This window comes from Thunnus maccoyii, chromosome 6, assembly GCF_910596095.1.
Source record: "Thunnus maccoyii chromosome 6, fThuMac1.1, whole genome shotgun sequence".
Lineage (NCBI taxonomy): Eukaryota > Metazoa > Chordata > Actinopteri > Scombriformes > Scombridae > Thunnus > Thunnus maccoyii.
In genome coordinates, this window is record NC_056538.1 from 27,793,067 (window position 1) to 27,820,121 (window position 27,055).

Here is a 27,055-nt window from a genome sequence, read left to right on the forward strand (position 1 = left end):
TATCTCACTAAGCACATAAAAGAAGACAATGGAGACACAGCAAATAGAAGTGGTGTCTGATAAAAAATGAATCTCTAAGGAATGGAAGTGCTCATCTCTGTCTTTCCCTTTCTCATCCCACTGTTTGTCTATTTTTGTGCTTCTCCCTTGCCTATTTTTTTTATATAAAACTCCTACGCCTTCTTTCAATGTGCCATCCCTGTACTGTATAATGTTAGTAGGTTACTTCTACGCCTGGATGGGACAGCGTTTAAGGATGTGTGAATGAAAATTAAACCAAAGATCTTCTTCTCAGTCGGTTATTAGAAAGAAAGAAAGTTTTCTTTTGCTACTAGAGATGGCTTCTTGTTTGTCTGTGTTTTTTTTTCTGTTGCTGTGTTCACTGGTTTTCCTGTCACCGGCCCCTCAGAGGATCTGCTACATGACTCTGTGAACCGTACAGAGCTGGCCATAGTCGGTGTACACATGTCAGAGCCAAATCTCAAGGTGATCGATCCACCAAGGTCAGTCAAGGATTGTGTTGTCTCAAGGAGAGGACAGGCACAGGCACATCAGCACGAAAAATGCTGAACCGCTGTTTTATACATGCTTTCACCGTGTTGAACTTACTGAATATTTAGACGAGATGAAATTTAAATGTATCTCCGCCCTTGTTTTTATTCATTAGCGGCTCAAGGTAGAAGCAGGCTATTCGGGTCAGCGAATCCTAAAACTAATTGTCTTAACTTTAATCCTGTCTGTAGGTGTTTGAATCTAAATGACTGTTTCACTGGATCACAAATTGCATATAAAATATTCAACTAATTTCCAAATTAAATGCAGCTAATCTACAAAAGCCCTCAGCGCTGTATTTCTGTAATCTGAGCAGCCTCGATTTTTGAAGAGTTTTGGATTAATGAGGTGTTTCTTCAGATACCGGCTGGTTCAAGGGCATCTTTGTTAGATCTTCAAAGACGGATTGCAACAATTCTTCCAAGAAAGATCAGAAATAATGATCACTTCTCAGTCCATGGCATACTGCTATGATAAGAAGGAAATATAGGCAAGAGTTTAAGTGTCAACCAAGCGCTCGACAGCAACATGTCTGATTACTTTAAATGCCGGTGTGGCTAAAATAGAAATGTCAGCTCAGTCTGTGTCAGATTGTTGCCTCAGGTGCAGGTGAAAGCCTAACGCTGCAGCTTTATATAATTCATGGCACAGTTTTTAGATTTGTTATTACTTTTAGTGACATCTATTGAGCTAAACCGAGCTCATTGCTGCACTGCACGTCCCAGAGTTCACTTGTTAAACCGCACAGGTTTTCATACTTGAAAACTCTTCAGACTTGGCTCCACAACTCAGGATTCCCGGCACTTAGGAACAGACCAGGGCCCGGTTGATTAAAATGCCATAATTATTTTGGCATTGTCATCATCTGTACAGAATTTAATAAGGAAAGCTTTCATACTTTATGAGTCAGAAATAATATTGTTGTGAGGTCATTTACTCCTCTGGAATTTGGGTTCTCTAGAGGATTTAGATATTACAGTTTACAGGAATACGTGCCTTTTTTTCCAAATCAAGGCTATTTGTTACAGAATTTCCTTGATAATCTTTCAACATAACACCATTTCTGTGTTTTTTTTTTCCCCCCTCATCATTCAAGAAGTTTAACTGGAATTTGTGTTTCTGCATTTTCACTTTCTTTGGCAACTTCTCAGTTCTTGTTTTTGCTGTCTGTGCCACATTTTCAGCTGAAATATACTACAAACCACAAGTCCAAACTTGTTGTGTTTTAAGTCGGGCTGTGATTGGCTAGTCCCATCCCTCTCATGCATCACAGAAGAAAAAAAAAACAGGACACGGTTCTGTTTCCCAGCCTCAGGCAGAATGCAACTGATTGCACCTAAGTTTTATAAATACAAACTTTTATGTGAATGTTTTTCAAATAAATAAGTTCAAATAAAAGTCATAATCATCATTTGTGTCATACCGGTCAGTCAAACAGATAGACTTCTTTATTTGAACATTTCACAGATTGTTATTTTATCTTAAAACCTTTGCACCATTACCAGAATCTTAACTCCTTTTCTGTTCACAGATAGTTGTCATTCAACTGTTATCCGATCCAATTATACTGCCATTCACCCTACAGCTAATCAAACTTTTAATTCTCTTATGGTGCCTCATTCTGTAATTGGTTTATGTAGTCAAACCAACAAACAGTGAGCAACTGGACTAGTAATCCCCTGACAGCCACACATGCAGAATCTGCTAAATTAGCTCTTAACAAAAAACAAAAAAAAAACTTCAGAAAACTTTAAAGAAATCCAACACTTGTTAAGTGGATGTGGAGGACCAGTAGAGACCTGTCATGGAGTATTTGGTGAGGGGTTACCAGTAACTCTGACGGATGAAAGTACTAAGCTGGAAGAACGATTATAGAGTAAAATGGTAGATTGCAAAATAATCGCTTTGCTTAGCGATTTTCTCACTGTCTGTCTAATTTTAACAACCTACAATCACAGAGCAATGTGTAATTTTCTTTGTTCTGAAGTGAAGAAGTGTTTTTTCATTTTTCTTTCAACGTGAATGCCTGTCGCTTGTAATCACTTGGATTAACTGGAGTTGTATGTGGAACTTGAATGTGTGAATCCAAACAATTTTCCTCCAGCAAAGTCTCCATGCAGGTTAAACACTGGGAATGGATGCCGTTTTGAGTCCCGGTGGTTGGCTCTGTACACTTTACCTGTTGTGTAAAATTGCAGTAATAACACAGTGGATGTGAACAAGGTCTTGGATGTAACCAGTAGGGGTGTTATGCCTATAAAAAGTGAAAAGCAAAAAACAAGCAAACAAAGGGATTAGTTTGCATGAATTTAAAATTGCCCCTGAAAAAAAAATAAGTGACAGAAATATGCTCTCTGTGCCTTAACATGAACAAGAATTCATCTTGCGGGAATTCATCATACCGTTTTAAGAGGGTTCTTTGTATAATATGCATGCAGAGGTTTTGGCAGCCTCTCTCACTATGGAATTTTTTTTAGGCTCCCTGCAAAATGTACAATGGTCTTTCACTGATTGGTTTTGTAGCAGCCTCTCCGTGACCCTGCTGCTGTTGGATTCTGTTTCAGCAAATATGAAGGAGTAGGATTTTGAAGTGCAGTGACATGAGGTACTGTATATTTCTGACTTGCAGAAAGAGCAGCACAAAAATAACAACCTTAAAGGAGCAGTGTGTAAAATTAAGAGGCATCTAGCGGTAAGGATGCAGATTGCAACCAACTGAATACCCTTCCCCCTCCCCCTCCAAGCCTGTAGGACCTACGGTTGCTGCAAAACTTGCAAAAATATGGTTTGTCCATTCTGGGCTACTGTAGAAACACAGCTGGCTCTTTGGATGAGGACCCACTCTCTATGTAAATATAAAGGGCACGAAAACACAACGATTCTTATTTCCAGGTGATTATATACCAATGAAAACATACTTATGAAAATTACATTCCATTTCTGTCGAGTCTGTTCTGCTAGATGCCACTAAATTCTACACACTGCACCTTCAACTTCTCAGTTGTGAAGGGAGAATTATCACAAAACTACTAGCTGAAAGCTCTACAGTGTGCTTTGAGACCCATAAATTATGGTTATAGGCTCTCTAACTGAGTAATGAATGGCATATCCAAGTGATCTGAATAGTGATTCAAAAGAAATGCAGTCTCTTCTCACACGCACGCTTACTCAGAACCCTTTGTTGAGATTGACTTGTGAAGCAAGTTCCCTGGAGTTTGAATGCTCCGGTGTCTGCGATCACAGGACTGACTCATTTTAAGTTGTGCAAGGTAAATCATGTCTGGGCAGGTTTTTGACGTTGTTTATGCTCTTCTTCTTGTATTGAAACATAAGCAGCTGGCTGTACGGCTTGCAACTCTTACATCCTGACAGTGGGGATCCTTCAGGTGTTCACTGGAGTGTGTCACGGGTGCAGCCAAGCCAGCTGATATGAAGGTTGAGAGCCATCAGCAGAGTTCAACCGTGTTTCACACTCCTGCTCTGACTGGTTTTGCTGTGGAAAAAAAAAAAGCAGCACAAACAACCTTGGAGTTGTGTCCCGTCACAGTTCATCAGCCAAGCAAAGTCAAGCTGGCTGAGCTGTGGAAAAGAGGGGAGCGTCACCTCGGCCTGTCCAAGCCTGCTCACCCTGCAGGGGAGTGGCAGCACATTAACAAAGTGCAGCTGCCTCAGCCTCTTGCAACGTAGAGCTGGAGCAGCCAGGGTCTGTCCTTCACCCACCTAATCAGCCAAGGAGTAGGACACAGACCTGGCTGCCCCGCATCCTGCTAACAAACCGTCGATAAGGATCCCTGTGCAAAATATCATGCTCGATATGGCCGTTTATGCTTGGCTAGTCTCACGGATAGAGGGCGGGCACGGCCTTGTCATGTGGCATTCTTCTAACTAGGTCACAGCGAGTTTTCATTTTAGTGCAGCCGAGCGAGATCTGCTCGTAGCTAAGAAATTGGTACATAAATATTTAACAGTTTTTTTCTATTCATGTTTTTTTTTCTCTCTCTCTCTCTCTCTCCACAACAGAAGGATAAAAGAAGGGACGAGATATTTGTATTCATAAAATAAATTGCATTTCAAAACTATAGCAAAATTATGGTGAGCATGATAATTGCTAAACAACTAACAGTTAGGGGAATGGGAATACAATATACTGTTAATTGCTACACACCATCGATGTTCCCACTTCCCAGGAACCTAATGTCTTTGATCATTGCTGAAATAAAGATATGCAGTTAAATCTAAATGCAGCTAATGCCTGTTGGTTGGTTAATCCACTTTCATTAGGAACAATAAGCCCGCAAATTAATAAACTACTCCTGCTCCCAAGTACTCTACGGTGGCTCAAGTGAAGCTTTACAGTTTTACATTTTTGCCACCCATTGCTCAAAAAATACAAGCCTTACATGAGTTAAAATGCTCGCGTTGACAACCTCTGTTTAAAAAAAAACATTAATGAGTGAAGATTTAAACCAATTAGATACAACATTTTCCTCTGCCATCATGCAGTTTCACATTCACTGATACTGAACGGTGTCTTCCTCAACTACCACATTAGCATGATAAATTTAAGCAGCGCCACAGGAGAGGCTACTGATTAGTAGAACGCATTCAAGCCTGATAAAACATTGAATAAAAATACCTCTTATTGTCTCTGTGCCCTGCTCCAACCCTTCACCGCTATAGCATCTGTGGCTCAATGGACACCAGCACATCTATTATGTATGAAGGGTCGGCTATGTCACTGTAGAGCACGTGAGCATACACAGCAGCCATGCTTGAACAGATAAAGGACACCTTAAGAGCCCAGTCTCTGCTGAAATCCCCCAGCCCACCACTGGCCTTGATCACTCAGTGATTCATTGGATTTTCCAAGATGGTGACTGTGTGCGTGTAATGGTTTAACATGAATCTTACATCTATTTTTGGACTGTAGGAGTATTTTTTTTTTAATTACAATCCTTTGTGTAACATCTAGCAATGTAAAGAAATACTTCTCATAAATAGTACCACAGTCAAAATGTTGGAGAGGTTATATTAACATGTGCAGTTACATCAGATAAAGTGGTGATTGGATGCTAGCTTTTAGCTTTCCTTGCTAGTCCTGCTTGAATGAGTGTACAATAGCCGTCTAAAATAGCTTAAGTATAAAAAAAAATGATTAATGTAATTTTTTTCTGTCTTACACTCACCATATCCATCATTCTGAAATTAATTACCACACTGACTGAATGCATGACAGAATAATACACAACACAATCTAAATACTTCAACTTTAAACAAGATTAAAAACAAGCTCATGCCCACAAGGAATACACCTGTCACAACTCACTGCCCTTTATTTTACTCCGGCCTGCGTTAAGCCCATATGTCGAGCCTTATTCCAGCATCCATTCACAACGCTCGTGCGTGTACTGCAGTATGAATGTTTCAAACTTTTAATGCGCAAATGCAGTTTTGTCAGTTGTCAAGGCACCAGCACTCTCACTAGCACAGCTCATTTCTGCTCAGACATTTTTCCACCAGCTCTGCAAGCCTAGGATTGCAAGTAAGTGAGTGTGGGAGCGCGGGGTATAGTTGCAATCTGTGAAGGGCACAGAGATGATGAGAAATTTTCACCCAATCTACTATCATTTCTAGGTAACAGATATGTGCACTATCTAATGCACTGCTGCTGGAAACACTGGCATTTATAATCCTGGTGGCAGTAAGTGTTCCCAAGTTGGCTACGAAAATACCGAGGCTGCAGGGCAGAGGTTTGATCCTTAACTAATGAGAAACAGTTTAAATGTCATTGTTCTAATAGTCCTGAGTAGTCAATAATTAAATTGAAAAGTACAATTTAAGATAAAGATAAGACGTATTGCAGGGTTTTAATAGTCAAACACGACACATGTGGTCACACTAAATACACATAAAAAAGCGTTTACAACTTAAGTGGTTTTGTGTAAACTTCCCTGTTTTTTTTCTTTGTGCATTAATCAAAATGTCAACATTTCAGAGCGTGAAATCAATTTTGAGGACAGAATCTTACTTATTGAGGAATATAAACATTTCATTCAGCAAAAAAGAGTCTAAAATTGACAAAAAAATATATATAAATCAGTAAGTATCTGATTAGAAAATGAGTAAACAAGTCTACACATCTGACGAGGCATTCAATGCCAACTTTTGGGACTCAATAGTTTTCTATACTTGGTGTTACACATTTCAGTTGGTACCAAAGAAACAGTGAGATTGAATAGTCGGCCCTAAGAAAACACTTGACACAAATAATGTTTTAAAATGTTTTGTTTTTCCATAAACTTCCACAAATTCCAAAGATTTTTACAAACGTAGCCTCAGGATATTACACTACATCTTCCCTCGTGTCCTTCTGACCTCACTAAACAACCAACTCCTGATAAATCAAAGGAAAAACTTATACATGAGAAAAGGTCAAAGTGCAGTTGCGAATGGAGACTTTGCACTTCACCAGCACCTTCACCTTTTCCTCCAGCAAACACAGTTTCACATCTGCTCGAAAACACTACTGGAGAAGTGTCAGCTCGCTTCTTTCACTTCTCGGTTATGCTACAACTTCATCAAATATCTAAATGTGGAAACAAAATGACAAGGCACTTGTGTGGTTCTCCAGAATGATAGTGTTTATAATGGTGTAACAAGTCAATTACCAATTCATAAATAAACTCAAACAGAAAGGTTTCTTTATAGTCTACATTTGTAGTCGGTCATCAAAGCATTTACTCTTAATCTATATTCATCAAACAACAGTTCTTGATCTTCTTCATTCTTCAGTGAGATAAAAACAATGAAATGAAGACATTGTTAGAGTAATTACACAATACATCATTGTGTGGGAAAAGTGAAAAAAAATGCACAAGTCTGACACTTTGACAATGCTTGAGTGTCTTTGCTATGTCTGTTAAGTCAATTAAATCTGCCGCTTTATTTTCTCACAGCAAACAGAAAGAAGTTAACAAACCTTATTAACGTGATAAAAAAACAGAAGCACAATGTGGATCTGTGCTCAACCATTGAATCATATCAAGAAAGACCAGCTAGGTGACTATGTGGGGGGAGGGGATCCAGAAACCTGTGAAAATGGAAGTACTCTGGTGATGAAAGTAGCAATGAGAGGTGTGTGGGACACGCTTCACCAAGATATCTTTTGGTGAAAGTCATCCATCCCTTGAAGTCTGATCCCATGGCTAAAGCTATGGTATTAGGTTTCATTTTATAGATTATTGTGAGATACAATGTCAGAATAAGAACACTTTCTCTTCTGTGAAGTTGTGAGTGGAAAGCCTACCATAAAGGATGAAATCGGTAAGGTATCCACGGCAACAGGTATCTTAATTCACTATCATCCAAACTCAGGCTCAAGTAAATTGAAATGTCCACTTCTGGATTATGACTCCAGAGAGCATGACCAGCTGTTGCAGTTTGTGAGAAACCCGGGTTGCAGCGAGAGAGAAAACGTGTGGCAAAGACACTATAAACTCTGTGATTCGGGTGACTTATTTGGAGAGGCTTCAAGTGAACTTCAAACATCTCTTTAATGATCTATAATCCTTTGGCAAATCTTCAGTGGGCAGCCAGGCTTTCAAAGTTATTTTTACCAGAATGTGGAAATCTATGATGAAATTAAGTCTGAAGCTGGAAAAAAATAAATACATTGCAATGTGTGCTTGTCGCACTACATTATATTCTGAACCTTCTTTTAGCTAAAGGTAAAGGTTAGCTGATTATCTAGGTTGTACAAAAATATGATGATCTCCTACTGATCTCCTCTCTCCTATGTGGGAAAAAAAAACAATACTTCCCCCTTTTGGTATGACTACAAGAGGGAAATAAAAAGAGGAAGAGCCAGGTGAAAGGTTCTTTGCAAGCCAAAGCAGGCCTGTCAAAAAAAAAAAAAAAAAAGAGTCCACATTGAGTCTTAATGGAGCCATTGATTCTGCGCCAATGGAGGACACACCCAGTAGGGGACCGGCTCACAGTGAGGAGACAGGTGTTCGCTCGATATCTGTCCCACTTCTTTGACCTTAAAGCTTTTAATCAGCTCTGCCAGGGAGCTTGTCAATCCTGTCAAACAATGAGCAGCCCACAGTATAGACACAGTAAGGGAGGGTGATGTGAGGGTAAGGGCTCCAAATAATACTTCTGCAGCCCTGAGGAAAAAGCATGTACATGCAGTCTACAGCTATTTCGTCTGTGCTCCCACCGGACTGGCCCCTGTGTCTTTGAGCCAGCTACTGAGGTAGTCTAAACTCTGTCAGCAGATTTCAAAGGCTATTAATGTCAAAGCGTAGGCGTTCACGTGAATGATTTCATGTGGGATAAAGTTTGTTTGCGGCTACAAGAAGCTTTGGGTTTGACTTTCTATACCATCACTTAGAGAGATTCAGGCTTCCTGGGAGATAGCTCCTTTGCCTGTTCACAAGCTTAGAATTCAAATCAGACTCCTCTTCCAAAAAGCGGTACATTTTGCCATTGGTTACTCTCATGAGTGAGTGACAGGGATTTCAATACGGCTTAATTGAGTTGTTGAATCTGCCTGTGACTGCCTGCTTCACTTTCCCCGCTTCTGATCAATAGTAATACATTATCAGGATTTGTCAGCTATACTTTTTTTTCTTTGTTTCATCAAAGCCCTACGAGGCAGAACCCGCTCCGTTCTCGCGGGCTCATTTCATTGTGCATCCTTCTGCATTTCAAGTCCGAATCAGCGCGCTGTGAAGTTTAACTACAGAACGTCTTTTAACACAGAGGGTAATTACGGTGCTGGTTTTATTGCAGTTAATAGCACAAGCTGTCAGCGGAGCAGTCACACAGCAGTCACACAGTTACAATTTGGCCACATTGAAATTGCATTGAACCGCGCAATTATCTCCATTCAATGGCAGTTCTCTTCACCATTGTTCGTTTTATCCGGATGTTACTAAGTATTAAGTTTTAAACTTAGATGTTGAGATTTGTAGCAAGCGACAGTAGAGTCGACTACTTTTAATACGGGTTCGCTTTCTATTTAACACTCTCTGGGGCGAAGTGTGTCAAACCCCAGTCCTTGTCTTTTCAACAGCAGCAGATACACTTAGAAAAAAAAAAAAAAAAGCTGTGAGTTCATTTCCTGCCTTTTTTATGCCCCCATGCCCACAGCCCACCCACTATAGTGTTTTCAGATGAAACTCAGAGAACCCAGTGGTTTCATGATTTTTGATCCCTATGATTGATTACTGCTACCATTCTTTCTCTTTCCTCTCACATTTTAAGAGTGCCTGGCCTGTTTTTCTTGCATTGTACATGTTTGAGAATCTACCAAATGGTTTTGTGTCTTGGGTCTCTGTGTCAATACACATTGTTAGACATCTAACAACCAGTGGAGACTGGAGTAACTCATACCACCCAATTGAGCTCTCAGGCTGTTCCTTTCCTCTTGCTGCGGCTTTGTGGTTCCCTACTTATGTCTCCATGCCAGTTGCTTTTCTCTTGAAAGACCAGTTGCAAACCGTGTAGACATTTAAATGCTGTTATTTCATGTGTTCTTTTAAATCTCTCCATCAAAAACAGCATTACAATAGAAAAAAGACAAATGAAAGGTATAGTTGCCCCAAAAATAGCTGTCCAGAAAATAGCTTTATAACATTGCTTCATCTGATATTATTTTAAGTCTTTTAAAAGTATCTTAATTCACCAGTATTGTTTATTCTGTCCTCGCTGTCAAGCCGGTATACAACAGTTATGAAAGACAGATGGAAGTGAACATATAAGCCATGATCAGAGGTATTTCAGACGCTGGATAATATCACACAGAACCTTGATGTACTGAAAGACAATGTATGGAAACACACTGAGCTGTGAGAAAACACTGTATATGGTGAAGCTTAGAGACTGCTGGGAAAGACAATACTCGATCACAGCTGGAAAGCACATGCAGCAGAATATGAACATGGTCCTGAGATGTGGTGAGCATTCCAACGGTTATATGTATGTGGAACATGGAGCCTTACTCGCCTTGGAAAGATGGGCTGTGGTCGTGGTTTAGGAAATGGTTCAGCCCTGGTCTCGGAGTTCTGCCTAGAACCGCTGGATTTCATAGAGGTTTATGATCAAAACACACATGAAAAAGGGGGATTTGGCAAAGATCAGAATCCAACGTTTATGCTGAAACTCTGCATGCACCCGTGTAGCCGTATCTGCCGTACGTTAGCGTTCATTTTGTCTTTTTGTTTACATGGTATACTTGCTGATAATGCTTCTGTGATTTCTATGCCGGTCTTTTCAAGAAGCCAGTCCAGAGTCAAGGTTACAGAGACTTTAAGGCGAAATTATCCTCAACAGTAAACCTGAAACCTTCTGGAGAGCATGCAGGGAATGTTTCAGTTACACTGCAGCAAGGAACGCCTAATAAAAAATGTACATGTATTACCGATGTGAAAAACGATTTAAATAACAAGATAAGATAACATGTTCAGGGATAAAATGAGTGTAGCACATCTAACTTTATCAGCTTAAATAACTGTGCACATTCATTCCTCCCGTGGAAAAAAACAGGATACTAATCCATGCCTAAATGATTGTGACTGCAGGGCAAAATTCATAATCGTGTTTATTTGTACTTAATTCCATGTACACGTGCACAGAGATGACTGGTTTGTTACAATATTAGGTCGATGTTATGATGAGTAGATTGCATTGCTTTCAGTTTGCATGCAATGTTGTTTGTTTAGACTATCAAATGTGATATGAGGGCTGGTAATCAGCTAAAGATTTGCTATTGTGACAACACTTGCTTTTGAGCAAATGCACAGCATTTCAGAGTCCCATGGCGATCATGACTCAGACACATACTAAGTGTGATTGTTGATTGATGGCAGACTGGGGCTTCAGCCGACTGCCCACTCCAGCTGGAGTGTGAATTCCCTCTCCTATATGTTAATGGATCTGCTGTGTAAATGGCCTGCGCCAGCATTGCTGGAGAAAAATAGCTCGATGCAACACACCAACAAGCAAAGCTGTGTGCGCATTGCCCCTGCTGTCCTGTTTATGTCCCAACCACAATTAGAGATGCACTTTGATGACAGCCAGTTCTTCTATTTTTTTCCACACATCTTTAAAAATGTATGATATGCACAACATTAATTTCTTTCAAGAAATCTATGGAGGCTGCTCCGATATAACACAGAGGGGAAATGTCTGAAAAAAATCACAAGTGACTCTAATCAAATATTGATTGTACGTTCTCTTTTCTTGGTTTAATAAGCCACTGGTCATGCAACAGTGGTTCTCGCCATGCTTATACTGGATCTATTTACCCCCTGAAGGCTTCCTCTCTCCTGTAAGCCTGTAAGAGTCGGCCTTTGTCAAAAAAGGCAGAAAAAACTCCACCAGTAAAGGTTGACACAGGTCAGATGCCAAAAACGATATTCTGTGCTCTCACTGAGTATTTCTAAAGGTCACCTTGCATGGGGTGTATGGATTTACACCCATCAAGACCTTCTGAGCGTGCAGAAGGTCTCCATGTCACATGTTCATTTCCTTCCTTATGTACATTCAATAACCGATCATCCAGTTTGAGCTGAATAGTTGTTTGATTTTTGAAATTGTTATGTTTTATAATGTATCCAACACAACTGCTTGGCATAATCACATGGAAGTATTCAGTGGTTGTACTCTGTGCAAGACTTATCTTTACTTGTGGACAATGGAACAGATGGTGTGAGAGGAGGATTTGTCATGCATGGTTGTCCAGAGCCAGACTCTTTCTCAGCACTTTTTGGCAGGACTTTATATGTGTTTCATGGTGTATTTGCTGAGTTCTTAGTGGAGGTATAGGGTACTACTGTGGTGCTGGCTCAGACTCAGAGACTCCCCCCCCCCCTCCCCATTCTATATGTCCCACTCCAAAGCCATACTCATAATACTGTACACTTGTTGTTGTGCATATTCAGTGAAGATTTAAAATGTTATCAATGTGCAAATGACACAAAAACACACGTAAATACCGATGCATGCAAGCAAAGTGAGCAGCCGTCACAACCGGTAGTGATTAAGGCTGCAAGAGATGATTAATTTCATTATCAGTTTATAGACATCTTCAAATTGCTGGCCATGTCCAACCAACCAGTTCAAAACCCAAAGTTATGAAATTATATAAAATAGAAAAGCAACAAATCCTCACATTAGGAAGATGGACCAGCAAATGTTTGGCATTATCAATAATCAATATTCTGTTGGTTGATTGAAGTAAACTGAGTAGCTGTCAACCGGTGATTAAAATATAGGTTTACCTGTATATCTACATTAACTATACAGGTGTTGTGTGCGTTTTAGGTGGCATGTCAGGTGAGTTTAGGGGGAACTTTACCTCTAAATGTCAAATGAATATAGATCTGGATCTTTCTTTGTATCCCATCAAGAAGAATTTTAAACCTTTCTCGCCATGACTCCATCCTCACCTAAAGCTATGAGGAAAAATTTGCTCCTACAGCAGTTTTGTTATTGTACCGTTATGTAGACTGTGTCAAAAGAAATGTGGACATAGCCTCTGTGTCACCCTGTGCTAATACTGAGATTTCCACAGGAGGTGTGTTGCCTGCAGCATCGTCTCCCCTCCACTTTAATATCCTGAGTGCTGTAATCTGCTCACCACGTCTGACCCACTGCGTGTCACTCTCACTGCTCACCCTCCCCCTTAACTCCCCAAAATCCTCTACATCACATTTATGTAACCCCACCCCACCCTTTACTCTTAATATGCTCCGAGCCTATACCTGCAGCCGCCTGGGCTGGGCTTGTCTGAGACCATAATGCATCACCTCGCAGCGTGCCTGTGGCCCGCTTTTTATTTATTGATCAGCTCTTTCCTATTAAGACGTCCAACAGCTGCCCTTGTTTGAAAGCCCAGGGAAACTTTTGCATTATTGAATAATAATCAGCGCACATCATCTTGTGCGCTGAGGCCATTCTGTGGATGAGACGCTTTGTTGACTAATTGTCTGGTCTGTCTAAGTGCTTCCCAGCATCTTGGCTTGAGATCTGTCTGATAAAACGTATTATTATCTAGCTATTATTGCGCCACAACATTTCATTCGGGATACCACGCTTTAAGACACTCACACTACCTGGATCTGTTCCCTGTTTTTCCCTGAGTTTCAGTCAAACAAGCGCAACTGTAACGGTTACAGTCATTCATTTACCAGGTTGGGGACTCTCGCTCACTTTCGGCCTTTTGTTTGTCTGATGGTTGCTCGCTATCTGGTATCAGTGGGTGATGTCATCAAACCACTCGGTCAGGTAACGTCAGCGCTGTTTATTTTGTGTTGTAGGACCGAAACCGTGGTGGCCTTGTTTAGTTAAGCTGCAGGGGTAGAGGGGGGGGAGGGTTAGAGCTCCCTTACACTGTGTTTACACTTGATATATGCCATACTCTCTTTCTCTGTCTCTCTCTCTCTCTCTCTCTCTCTCTTTCTGTCTGTCTCTCTCTCTCTCTCTCCCTCTCTAGGGCAAAAGCCTTATTTTTGGCCCAGCTTTTTTGTCATTGCTGCGGTCAAAGACAACTAAAATCCCAGATTACTTCTAGCATATTTCCTGTTTGACTGGAATATAAAAGCATTAATTACAGGAAATCCAGAGGCGCAGTTACTCACTGTATATTTAAATTCAAAGAGGTTAGTAAGAGGCTAACAAAAAAAAGCATAATATCCTCCACTGTCTCATCTTCTGTGTTTGGTTCTTTGAAATCCTCTGATAACAAAATGGAGTTGTGGTGTTTTCCAGTGTTTTCATTCAAGGATGAATCATTATCCAACTGAACTAAGATGAGAAGCTCTGTTGCAGGCAAACTGATGCATCCCCTTGACATTTGAAATGCCTTAAAGCTGCTCGAGGGGCATGTGTGTGTGTGTGTGTGTGGGCTTGTGCTCAGAACCTCGTGTTTTCTCAGAAACGATGCATGCAGCTACATTAGGTGAGAATCGGTGCGTGCGGTTGACTGGCCGATGCTACGCGCTACCAACCTGAAAGCTGTAATTTTATAACCCCGGAGGAATACACAGGACTACTGTGCCACAGTACGCGGTCATTACGCCTCTCCCTTACCCAAACAAACAGCCATTGGGAATAGTTAAAATGAAATGCACAGCCTTTTTCATGGAGCAGTCCCAGATTGGGAAGTTGCCTAACATAATAAATATTCCCGATAATCATTAACATTTACAGCACAGCAGATGTTACATTGTCCTCAATGAATGAGTGTGTTGTACAAAAGAGTATTTCAAATTTGAACCAGATAGTGGAAAATTAGGAACAGGTCTACTAACCATCTGTTCCAGCGAGGTTTCGCTTGCCTAGGCAGTTGAATGTTTGCTTGGGGAGACAGAGGGTAAAGAGAGCTGCTTTGGCAGGTACACCATTGTTTACCCAAGAGACCTGGCTGAAGCACCATCAAATAGTGTCTGAGTGTAGATTAAAACAAATTCTCTGACACATGCTGCTCCATCTCAAAAAGCTGAATGGCCACCGTGAACAACAAGCAACATTAAACCTATAATATCGCCCCTCCTGCTAGTTTAAGTGCCCTATATGTATGTATCAAAGCCTCCAGCATAGCGAGATAGCTTACAGTTATCCCTAAGAGACAGTGGCACCGCAATTTATTTTATAAAGCATTCGAAAAGCACTTCTATAAGTTGATAACATGATCAAAACACTGATAAAAAAAAAGAAAAAAGATTCCACCAGGGGAATAAACAAGCATCTAATGGGCAATGTGTGTGTATGTGTGTGTGTATGTGTGTGTGTGACAGAAGATTTGGACTCCCCCTAAACACCCCGTGTGTGTGTGGCCATGAATAGGGGAGCACAGAAGCCTGTTCCATCGCCGTGGGAACTGGGACTACATTAAACAGTCATTATCCCGAGTGGCTCAAGCCATGTTTTATCTATCAGCATCCCACTTAAAGTAACAATGGAGTAACCAAAGCATATCAAGCATGAGGAGATGATGTGTCTTCATGTGATAAGCTTTGAAGCTGCACTTTAGAAGAAGTTTATACAAAAATACGCCCGCTTGAATCACAAAGCGCAGCTGCAGTGGAGAAGAACGGTTTCATCTCTACATATGAAACGTCATAGATTTGACCTATATGCCTAAATTAAATGTGAGAAGCGAGCGCTCAGTCCAGTGAAAATGGAAACTCTTCATTCTCTCCACCCCTAAAAAAGCCACAGAGAAGATGACATTTAAGTTCAAGAAGTGTGCAGTTTAATGACATCACATTACACATTTCCTGGGTTTTGAAGTATTCAAACTTCAAAGAGAGACGTCTCACTGCCATTTGGGACTGACAGTCTGCCAAGCCGCCTGGTGCAGCTTTAAATAGAAGACATTAATGAGTGTCTCTTCTAAAATATGCATTCAGTCCTATTTAATCTTTGCCTCTTTGCCTCATATTGCAGCGGCTAGAGGTGAATTATATGAACTTTATTTGACTTGGGCACAAATTGATTTCTTTAGATGTGCGTGGACCAAGTGATAGTTAACGAGCCGGTAATTGTCTTTTTAAAATGTTGTTGCTTGTCGGCCAGTTCAGCTGAAAAAAAATAAAATAAATAGTGTTACGTATATGAGATGAGCTGCCAAATAGCAGTTGTTTTATGGAAACAAAGCTTCCTAGACTTTAGGAAATGGCACTCTGGTTTTCAGTTTAGGGTTTTTTATGGTGTTGTTATTGTTTGTGTATAGAGCAAGGTCTGGTTTTACATTGTCCTGAAGAATATTTGGAAGAAACAGATGTATGAATGTCTTATATTTGCAAAAAAAAAAGCAAATATGAAACGTTAATTCATTGTTTCTCATTCAATTTTGAATTGTTACAGAAAGGAGTCAAGCTTCTTTTTCCTACTCTTGTTTGTTTTCCTATCTGGGTAATAAAATATCGACATTGATTTAAATATATTCACCCTACAGCTTTCTGTGGTAATCACAACTCTTTGCTTTGAAGATTGCCCTGCATTTTCCTGGATGTTGTCCATGCACCATAGGAAGACCATTTGACTGAAGGCTGTTATTCAGTGTAGCATGCCCCACACATTGTCCAGTGTGCCATATGCAAACAACACAAAGCACATGCTTTTCCTTGCTGCCTGACAGGCCAGATCTTGTTACAGTTGAATGTTCTCTGCACAGCTCTGTACTCAGGCCCTGGGAGTCTCTTGCTATCAGTGCAGGGCCAGACGGTACAGCAGCTGTTTTAATAGTGCCCCTTATGTCCCCCTTGATCCAAGTCAGCTCACTCACCTAGTGTGAATCAAACCATTCTTTTTTTTTTTTTTTTTAATATTCTGTCAGCTTGGGCATACTTTCTGCTTTGTTTGTTTGTCCTGTTCCTTTTCCTTCCAGAAATAGGGCCCCTCTCTCCACTGGCAACTCTCAAGGCAGTGTCTGTCCTCAGGTGTATTAGAGCATGACTGTCCCCCCAGTCACCCTCTTGTCAGTGTGAGAACAAAGCAGCAGAAGCGACAACGCCAGCCAGCCTCAAACCTGCAGCGCACCTACAAATCTCCCTAAAGCTCCGCCTTCCTCTTTGTTTCCCTCTCCTCCTGGCCAGTTCTGCGTTTCCCCTACTTTGCCTATCTTTCTTTTTCTTCCTGTTTCTGCATCACTGGGTCCCATAACCCTCACAAAATCTACTTTCTTAATGCCTCTTGCATGTACTTGGTTCTGCTCTTCTATGGCTTTGCCACTCTGTGGTATAGTCTGTAATTACAGCTCTACTGTGTGCTCAGCCAAGGACTCCTCCAGTCCTTGAGTGAAAGGGGTCCCCGTGGGCGCCCCTGGTCCTTCACGGAGGGGATTTGGGCTCTGTAGCTGTGTAATTATGCCTATTCCTCTGGCTTCCATTTGCGTGAGCTGCTGTTTATTTGGTTCAATCTGAGTGGGGAGTGGGATCAGACTCAAAGGAGGAAGGGCAGAGGGAAGGAGGGAGGGAGGGAGGGGCTGCAGCTTTTCACACAACCAGCCCCTGCCAGTATTGTTTTAGTATTCAAGTGGGTAAGGTCTACCCAGGTACATATTTGTGAGTTTTTACAGCCCCACTGCACAAACATCCCACCATTCCGCCCCAACGTAAGATTAAACTTTAACTTGTGTTGTCACACAGTAAATTGTGTTTGCTATTCAAAAAATATCATGCTATAGCTGCCACGACTGGTAATCTAAGCTGTGATAAAATGGAGTAAAGCATTGCCCTGAGGTGAGCAAGGACACAGGTGTTTCTCAAGGTACAGATGACAAGGTTGCCAGTCCTCCCTGTCAAACTGTATTAGTAAATCAATCTGTCATCTTCAAATCCCCCAAGTTTAAATCTCTATAGAGAGGGTCTTGCTGATGTGGTCAGAAGGAAATGAAAGATGATGTGCACTCAGTAACTTCAAAAGGTTGTCACTTTGTTTTTTTATATGATTTGATGTAGGCAGCAAAGGCTGTACTTGAGCGAAAAGAATATAACAATGGATAGAAAATGCCTTTCTCTCGTAATGCACTGCTTTCCAGCATAAGCCATTCAATCTGAGAGTTGTGCGAACGCTGTGAAGGATAGAAAAAAAATACATTGTTCATCTTAATCTTCTTGCTAGAGTCTGCACCGACTGTTTCCTCTCTTCATGCACGTATTGTGTCCCAGTGTCCTTAACTGACTATCTACAGTTTTTATAAGAAAAATCTTCCTAACAGTCTCTGCTGCTGCTTAGACAGTTTGACAGCCTGCACGCACTGAACTCTCCCTCCTCTCTGCTTCAGATTCCTGTATAGCTGAAGATAGACTACATCAGATATTGTATTGAGTGGGTGTATACATAAATGGATCCCTCTCACGTATTCTTATAGCTACATTTTAAAGCCCCCTGTGGAAACTTTATCTCTGAACGAAGCGATTATCCATCATTGTGATGCAGTTAGTCAGTGTTAAAGAGCTGCTCTGTTTGTGATGCATGTGTGTGTGTAGACCCCAGTCCTCTACTTGAGACCACAGCATAGTTTCCCTCTCTTTATGACTCGATTCACTGGTGGCTTTATGAGTCCATGTGATTAACAGAGGAATTTCAGTCTTTCTTCCTGTGGGCCGTCTATCCATAGGAGATAATTATAGCTGCGGCTGGTTGTAAATACAATCCCAGCCAGGGGTTGTCGGACCAGGAAATGGGACATCATCAGACTTCACCTGGAGAGGAACATAAATCGGAGCCTGAGATAACAAAGATGTGTCTAAGACAACAGGATACACAGGACCTGGTGCGGTTCAATGACACCTCTGTTCAGACTGCACACTCAGGTCAGATCGGGTGTAAATGAAAGTTGTCGTTGTTTCACTGTATTTAAGAATCAGATTGAAAGACCAGGGAGTCCAAGGTGACAACAATGAATTGCTTGTTTTGTCTGACAACCGATCCCAAAGATATTCACTTTACAATAATATAAAACAGATAAAAGCTTAAAATTCTCACCACCAGATAAAAGCAGGCACTATGTAAGGAACATCTAATTCAAGGATGCTAACTACAAATGTGTGGACATACATGGGCGTGAAGAAGAAGGGAGTTTGACACTTGGGTCACCATATACATGAAAGACTAAACCTCAGGCAAGTTTAATGCCCAGAATGCCTGCCCTCGCTAGTTGTTGTTCTTTTGCTACCAAACTCCTCACAGGCTTGGGTAGTAGGGAAGAGGAGCATAATTGCTGGGTTTTTTATATAGCTAATGTGTGTGTTCTCATTGTTTTGAGTGCTTACACAGGACTCCACATTGTTTCTTTTAATAGGAGCTCCAGGCATCATTGAAGTATTTGTGAGTAAAAAGTAATTAAAATTACAATGGGCTAGCCAGTGTGTTGCTGGGTAGGTGGAGGGAGCACAGCAGACGACGACTTGGCTCCAACTCACTGCCCTTGTACTCATTCATTAGTGATGCATTGGTTCTCGCTCAGCCCTCCCATCTCATCAGAAACAGTACCCTCGTGGACAAAGACAGGGTTGTATAGATGTGCCCGTTATGTTAATATCAACTCCCCCAGCTTTTACACACAACTGCTGCAATGTACCTACTTTTTACACTGATGTATGGGGAGTGTGTGGCTAAATCCTGTGAGTGTTGTGCGTGCATATACTACCTAGGAGGCTGAATTGACTCCTTGATTTTCAGTGCATGTACTTGCTATTGACTGGAGTGTTTTGCTTGGCCTTGGACACTTGTTAATCGTAATTAAATGTTTTTTTTTTTCTCTCTCTGTGTGTCCTCTACTTCTAGCTGGCAATGGTCAGATGGTACAGATGGACCCCAGTAAGTCTGGCTTCGTGGGTTCACAAGTGGAGCTGCGCTGCATTTTCGTCAACAGTAACCCACCAGTCAAGATCTCTCAAGTCACCTGGCAGAAGCTCCTCAACGGCACCAAACAGAACGTGGCCATAGCCAACCCTGCCCTCGGCGTGTCCGTTCTGCCGCCTTTCAAGGAACGGGTCAGCTTCAAGCAAGCAGCGGTTCGTCACCGTACGCCTTCGCTGGAGGACACCACCATCATGTTCTCCAACCTGCAGCTGTCTGATGAAGCTGCCTACATCTGCGAGTACACCACGTTTCCTGCGGGCAACCGTGAGAACATGGTCAACCTCACGGTATTCGGTAAGAACTTGTAGAGAATTTTGTAAAATGTATTCACCATTTGGAGATTATCAGTGATTTTAAGGCTGTTTGAATCTGCAACATTTGTAATTTTATACAACTGACAAAATCTTGTACTCTAACAAAGACAAAGGCCCTCTATACAGATTAAAATCTGACTCATCAGTTCATCTTTCAGACTGTGTAATTGTGCAGTGGATCAATTCTTTAGCCAAGAAAACAGAGAAGACAAATCAGGTTCTACAACTTAACATCAGTTATGTCTCAGAATATGTTATTGCCGGCCTGATGAGTAGTCAGAGGAATATAAAATCTGTCACCCAAATTTGTTTTCTCTTTGACTGGTAGAAAAGATAACGGGGTCAGAGGCAAACAGGGTCAAAGTGACATCTTCTTTTTTAGTGAAAGGCTTAAAGAAAGACTTTCACAGCTTTTCTTATCAACATTACATTGCCACAGGCTTTGTTGTAAATTAGGTTGGATTCCTTTAGAACACCTCAAACCAGATGGCCTTTTTCTGTTTGCTAAAGCTGTTGGTAAAGCTGTTGGTTGGTTGTTTACAGTTAAAACTCCCACTCTGCAAAGGTGAAAAGCACTGTACTGCGGCAGCCATCATGTCATGCTTGAGTCCACAAGGCTCTCATTTCATTGTGGACCTTGTAGTTGATTATACATGTTCAGCATTGAAGTGAAAATCATTTTGACGGATTCATGATGTGATGAGTGGGGTGACGTGTCGTTTAACGCCAATCCCAGATTGGCCCATATGGCTTTTATAAAATAGGAAACTGCTGCAGGCAGCAGTCAATAAAAATGGCAGGTGAGACGGAAATCAATAAGGCCACTTCAGAGTGTGTAATTTGGCCTAAATAATCTCATCTTGGAAAAAAAAGGAGTGCCTGAGAAGTAGTTAATCTTGAAGAGAGGCGGCTTTGAAAAGGTTGTGTGCTGACTCTGATTAGAGATCTAATTAGAAATTAAGTGTTGGTGTGTTTTCCATTAAGTCCCAGTAAAAGAAAAAGCACTTGGCTTAAGTAGTCCCTGTTGCCAGAGCTTCTTGTCAGCCCTGAGTCCCCATTTTGTGTCACTGAGCCGCTGAGGTCTTTTTAGGCTTCTGTGGCTCAGTGAACATCAGGAACCTTTGTGCAGATAACCAACCAGTAGCGTTCAAAGATCTCTTTCAGTTATGCATTCACTCAAGCTCAAGCCTGCCTTTTGATGTACTAAGAGTAGATAGCTAATTGGCAACTCACAAAGGATTCAAATTGGATGACTGTGCATTTGGGTAGGCAAGTGGGTCCTACATCTGTGAGAGCTTTGACAACTGCTTCGGCTTTTGAGAAAGGAAAGAGGCAGAACTTTGCATGATTTGAGTTACAACACTGTTTTCATCTCAGCCCCTCAGTTTAATTTACTTCAAATAGCTGTTTTTATCAAATCTAAGGCTGATTTTAGGAGAAGTAGACACAAATAGATAGAAAAGAAAGATAGATATGTAGAAAGTGAAAGAAAAAAAAACTTAGATCTGTATTTAATGAGCTTTAATTACATTTTAGCGATTTGGTTGCTTTGTGCTTTCGTTTCTACAGCTCGCCCTATGACACGTATGACCTTGACAACACCCACCATCGTGGCCAGGGCTCAGAAACGCAAGATGACTGTCGCCACTTGTGTATCAGCCAATGGGAAGCCCCCAAGTGTTATCAAATGGGACACCAGGTTGAAGGGCGAAGCCACTTTCCAGGAGACTCGCAACCAAAACGGGACGGTGACAGTACGGAGCAACTACGTGGTCATACCGAGCCGAGAGACCCACAAACAGAAGCTCACGTGTATCGTGATGTACCGAAATGAAAAGATCACGGACAGCGTGGTGCTCAATGTGCAGTGTAAGAATCCAAATCTTTCAAAGCTCCCATATGATCAAGTTTACATAATGATTTTGTATAAATGTTATATAATATTAAGGCTGGTTTTTGTTTTGTTTTTTTACAAATTTTCACAGACATTTCTTTTCAGTGTATGATAAAATGAGTAGACCAATTTGAAGCACCCAATTGTGTTTTCCATGCAAGGTGACACCAGCCACCAGTGATTACATCATCATCTGTTTTTCTCCCAGATCACCCATTTTTTACATTTTTGTTAATATTTTTAAGAAAAAAGGAAAACTGAAACAAAAGCCTCAATTTTGTACTGACAGTATGCAGGGGTTCACTGCTTTTTGTTAGATTACATCATGCTTTACACTTTTTTTTTTACAGGTGTGCATAAGAGTACAGAGCTAATCAAGACCACGTCCAGTTGTGGTCCCTGGGCTAGACCTAATCTGAAACTATTTGCATCACTGAATGGGCTTTTGAAATTTGACATATTTGATCATATATGCATTCAGATAATGGAACGTATATTATAATTGGGATGATTTAAATGCCAAAAAGAATAGAGGACCACTTCACTCAGAACGGATGAATTTGTGGATACTAGAGCATCACTGTTTTGTTGCTAGCAGCTATTTGTATGCTTTCCCAGAGCTGAAATGATAAAACAATGTTTTCGGGTTATATTGTGGGGAGAAGAACTGACATCAGCATGCCCTCCTTGCAGATGAACCTGAGGTGAAGATCGAGGGCTTTGATGGGAACTGGTACCTGAACCGTCAGAATGTTCAGCTGACCTGCAGGGCTGATGCTAACCCCCCTGTCACGATCTACCAGTGGAAACTGTGAGTCTGACTAAACCCTAACAAAACCCCTTAAGGCTCAGAAGACAAGACAGCATGGCTGTGTGTTATTTCTCTCATGTTAGATTTCTGACTGGGAAAAAAAAGAGCTTTTTGGAGGGTTTGCTAAAGCACAGGGAGGCAATTTCATTCAGTGTACCAGTCGAATGGAGTCTGCTCTTTTCCAACATTTGTTTCAAGGCATATATATTCAGGAAAGTAATCTTCAAAGATAAAAACACACCAATTTCCTTCATCCTCTCCAGAAATGTGTCTCCATTTATTTGTTAACATCTGTTTGGTCTTGTGTGTCCGTGTGTGTGCGCATGTGTATCTGTCTGCAGCTAATCTCGGACACTACTGGACCCATCAGCCTAAAATTTTTTGCGTATATCCATGACTGTGTGCTCAAGGACCTCTTGTGGTTGCAGTAATTAATAATTGTTGAAAAACCTATTTTATACCACCATTGACTGCTTACTCCTCACTCCTCTTAACCAGCCGGTAAGGACTGCAAGTGATCAACAACTGCAGCAAAAGGCATTTCCGGCAATCAGCTAGGCTAAAAACAAATCTGTTGCAGTCCCCATGTTGGCTTTTGTCGTGGCTCAAAAACTGACATCCATAGAAAGGTTTGGTCTCATCTTGAAACGGAGCATCTGCATATCAACTCCATACACCAATATGTTATGATCCACTCAAGTTAGACATGATACAAGACGAGTAAATCCCCATTTTTTGTTAGCTTCGCGGCCATCTTGACTGTAAGGGAGCCGAGAGGGACAATTGAGTGAGATTCAACTTTTCTTTGTTTGGGAGTAGAGAGGGAGGTAAGGAAGGAAGTTCGGACTCGCTCCCAGACACACCTAGTGGAGATTTGCATTCTACTGAGTGCACTCTTCTAGTTTGTTTATAAAACATGTAATGAAGATAAGACTCGGACTTGAGGCGGAGCACAATAGATCTATTACAGCAACCACACACACCCCTATCAGCCCGATAGTCACAGATACTGTGAGATAAATGCAAACAGAGCATGGTTTGCTTTGCTTTTGGGTTTTGCTTTGAAGTGTTGGGACCAGCATGCAGGTAGAAGGGTAAGAAAGAGTCATTGTTGGAGCTTTTGTGTTCTCTGGAGGGCACAGAAGGCAGCTGTTTGTCCCTGACACACACACACTCACAGAGGAGAGGGCTGAAGCCGGAGTAGGAGCCGTGGATTAGGCCGGCATACCGGAGGGCTGACATCAGTGTATTTGACATCGTGGCAAATACACAAGCAAGAAGAGATACAAACATGTTCTCAAGGCCTCAGGGGATCGCCAAATAACCCTGGGTTTGATCTGCTTTGAGTAATGGCATGAAAGTTGGTCACGCGGAAATGATGTTTTACAGTAAAAATATAAGCTCTGCAACATGGAAGGCGTACAACTAGAATAGTTCGGGGTAATTTACATCAAATGCCAAATTTCTAAACAAAAGTTGGCTTATCTCTTTGAATATAAAGCAACTCTTTTGAGCGTATCACAGTTTTGAATGAAAGCATTATATGGTGAAACTGAGAGATAAATGTAGCAATTTGTCCTGTAATTGCTCAGTGAAGGCTAGGTTAAGAAATATGTCACTGGACCTCAGTGGGTGTGGATTAATAGACCATTGTACCCTCATTGTATCTACTCTACAGGCCCCTGTTGGATTTTAATGAGGCATAGGGAGTTTTTTTCCCCCTTTTTTCTTATGCATAGATTTAGCTTCCAGGGCAGAAACATTGATATACACACAGCAGCGGCAGAAGAAGACAAGATAGAGAAGATTTGGCCTGTTTGTTGGTTTTTTTTTTTTTTCAATTTTTTTATCAGAGGCAAAGAAAGATTTGAAGAGAGATAATGGAAGATAGGGAGAGAAGAAGAAGGGGGGGTGAAGAGATGTGATCTAGAAAGACGAGGGCACTGTGCTGACAGATAGGAGGGGACGGCCATTGCTGCACTGAAAATGAGATGCCAAATCTGTTGTGAAGGTTCCCCTGGGCTCCACTGTGGAGGTCAGCACAAGGCTGTGACGGAACGATCCAGTACAGGCCGGCAGGATTGCGTCACACTTGACCACAAACACACACACACACACACGAGAGAGGTATAGCCATATCCAATAATGCCTTTGATACAGAAAGACAATCCGTTGTATATAGTATTTATCTTCTTAAATGAGTTCATAGGTCGATTTTTTTTTTAACGAATCTGACTCATCGCAGCGACTATAATTATAAAAGAATCTGTATTTGCACCATCTGCATTCATTTTTTTCTCCCATCTTCTGTTTGTTTCCCTGAATTGCACGGAGTGTGCAGAAAGCCTTGGCATACAATCCTTGAGGAAAGCATCTTAGATTGTTTTCTTTTCTTAGAGCACAATGCCAGAGCTATTTCTCAAAATGGGTTAATGGGGAACTGCTCTGAAATAGCGAGAGAGTCAACTAAAAAAGGACACACTCCATTTCAACTTTATTGTTTGTTTTTGAAATGTTTGTTTGTAGGGCATTCTTGTGTTGTTTGTTTTAGGTGCACACTGTTTTCAATAGAAACAAGAATGGTAAGTGGGGGAGTAGAGGGCTGAAGAAATATTTATCATCACAAATAACATAATAATTAGTTGTGCACTAAGATTTCAGATTGGGTTTTTTTCATAGCAGTTTCACAGAGCACACATACCCTCCCCTCACAGTGCGTTTTCAGTTTCCCAGAGACAGATGATGCTGCTATGAATAAAAAAAAAAAAATCAGTGTTATTATTACTTCAGTCTCTCCTCTAATTACATAACTAGCTTACTTATCTCTATGATGAAAATTCTGTTTTTCAGGTCTATTAAACTCTACCATAAGAGAACTGTCGGCAATTCCTTAATCAACAGTAGCGGCGAATAAAAGTCACAGATTACTTAAAGGATCAATTCATAGGATTTAGTGGAATCTAGCAGTGAGGTTGCAGATTGCAACCAAATTAAATACCTGTCTGTTCTGAGCTACTTTAAAAACATTGCAGTGCAAGATGGGGGGCTGCATAGAGAGGACCTGCTCCAAATTTAGATAAAAAGTGCTCATTCTAAGGTAACGAAAACATAACAATTGTCATTTTCAGGTGATTATATACTAATTAAAACATACTTATAAATATTATATTCCATTTCTGCCAAGTCAGTTCAGCTAGATGCTGCAACACTACACCTTTAATGCCCATTTAAATAATATTTAAGTCGAGTTTATTTCATTACTGCTGGACGTAGTACAGCTACTTCAGCCATGCTATGGAGGCTATGAAGGCTGATGTTTTTTTTATATTTAAGATAATATTGTCAGCAGCTATTCCAAGAGAATGAAACCACACAATAAAAATTAAACTTGAATGTTAAAACACTTTAAAGGCCAGTGATACAGATGGATGTTTGATTAAAGACACTACTTTAAGTCCAGAAAGCAGTCTCAATTTCTTCCTTTTAATGAATATTATAATCTCTGTTAATCAGTTGCCTGTTGCCAATGTGAACCGTCTTATTTATAGACCTAATCATGCACATTAAACTAATATCTTTAAAACTAATTATCACATATTGAGCTTTTAAGAACACACAGTAAGTTTTTCCTGCATTCAAGTTTAAAACCGCCTCCACACCATCATGCGGTTTATAGTGAATTCTGGGCGACGGGTTGATGTATAGAGGCTTGAATCTCCCCCCTCCACCCCCCCCAACCCTCCACACACTAACCTCCCGCATCTATCACACACATCTCATACATACTTGCACAAGAGCGGGCCCGCCAGTCATCAAAGAATCTGCATCAATCTCAAGCTGTTTGTTAGCTTTTCATTTTACTGGCCCTCAGGCTCCACACACACACACACACATATATATGTATGCACGCACAAACAAACACACACACACATACATACATACATTCTGATGTCTCGCACAAATGCAGACATCTTAAGTGGCCGCAGAATCTGTGGTGAATCGCAGTTTGCCAGCCTTTCATTTCTGCAGCAAATCAATTGGGCTTTGCAGAACTCAGCGTTTGATATTGGCTTGCAAGGTAACTGATTATTGAATCATGGCATA

At 41.0% G+C, this 27,055-nt stretch overlaps 1 protein-coding gene across 1 annotated transcript in view; it reads left to right on the forward strand.

The window, feature by feature from the left end:
• Positions 1–27,055, forward strand: part of nectin1b (nectin cell adhesion molecule 1b) — a 77,278-nt gene that overhangs the window by 31,388 nt on the left and 18,835 nt on the right. Inside the window, exons 2-4 of the mRNA XM_042413978.1 lie at positions 19,855–20,226; positions 21,816–22,115; positions 22,834–22,951. Coding sequence (XP_042269912.1) covers positions 19,855–20,226; positions 21,816–22,115; positions 22,834–22,951 — 790 coding nt within the window. The remainder of the gene's footprint in view (positions 1–19,854; positions 20,227–21,815; positions 22,116–22,833; positions 22,952–27,055) is intronic.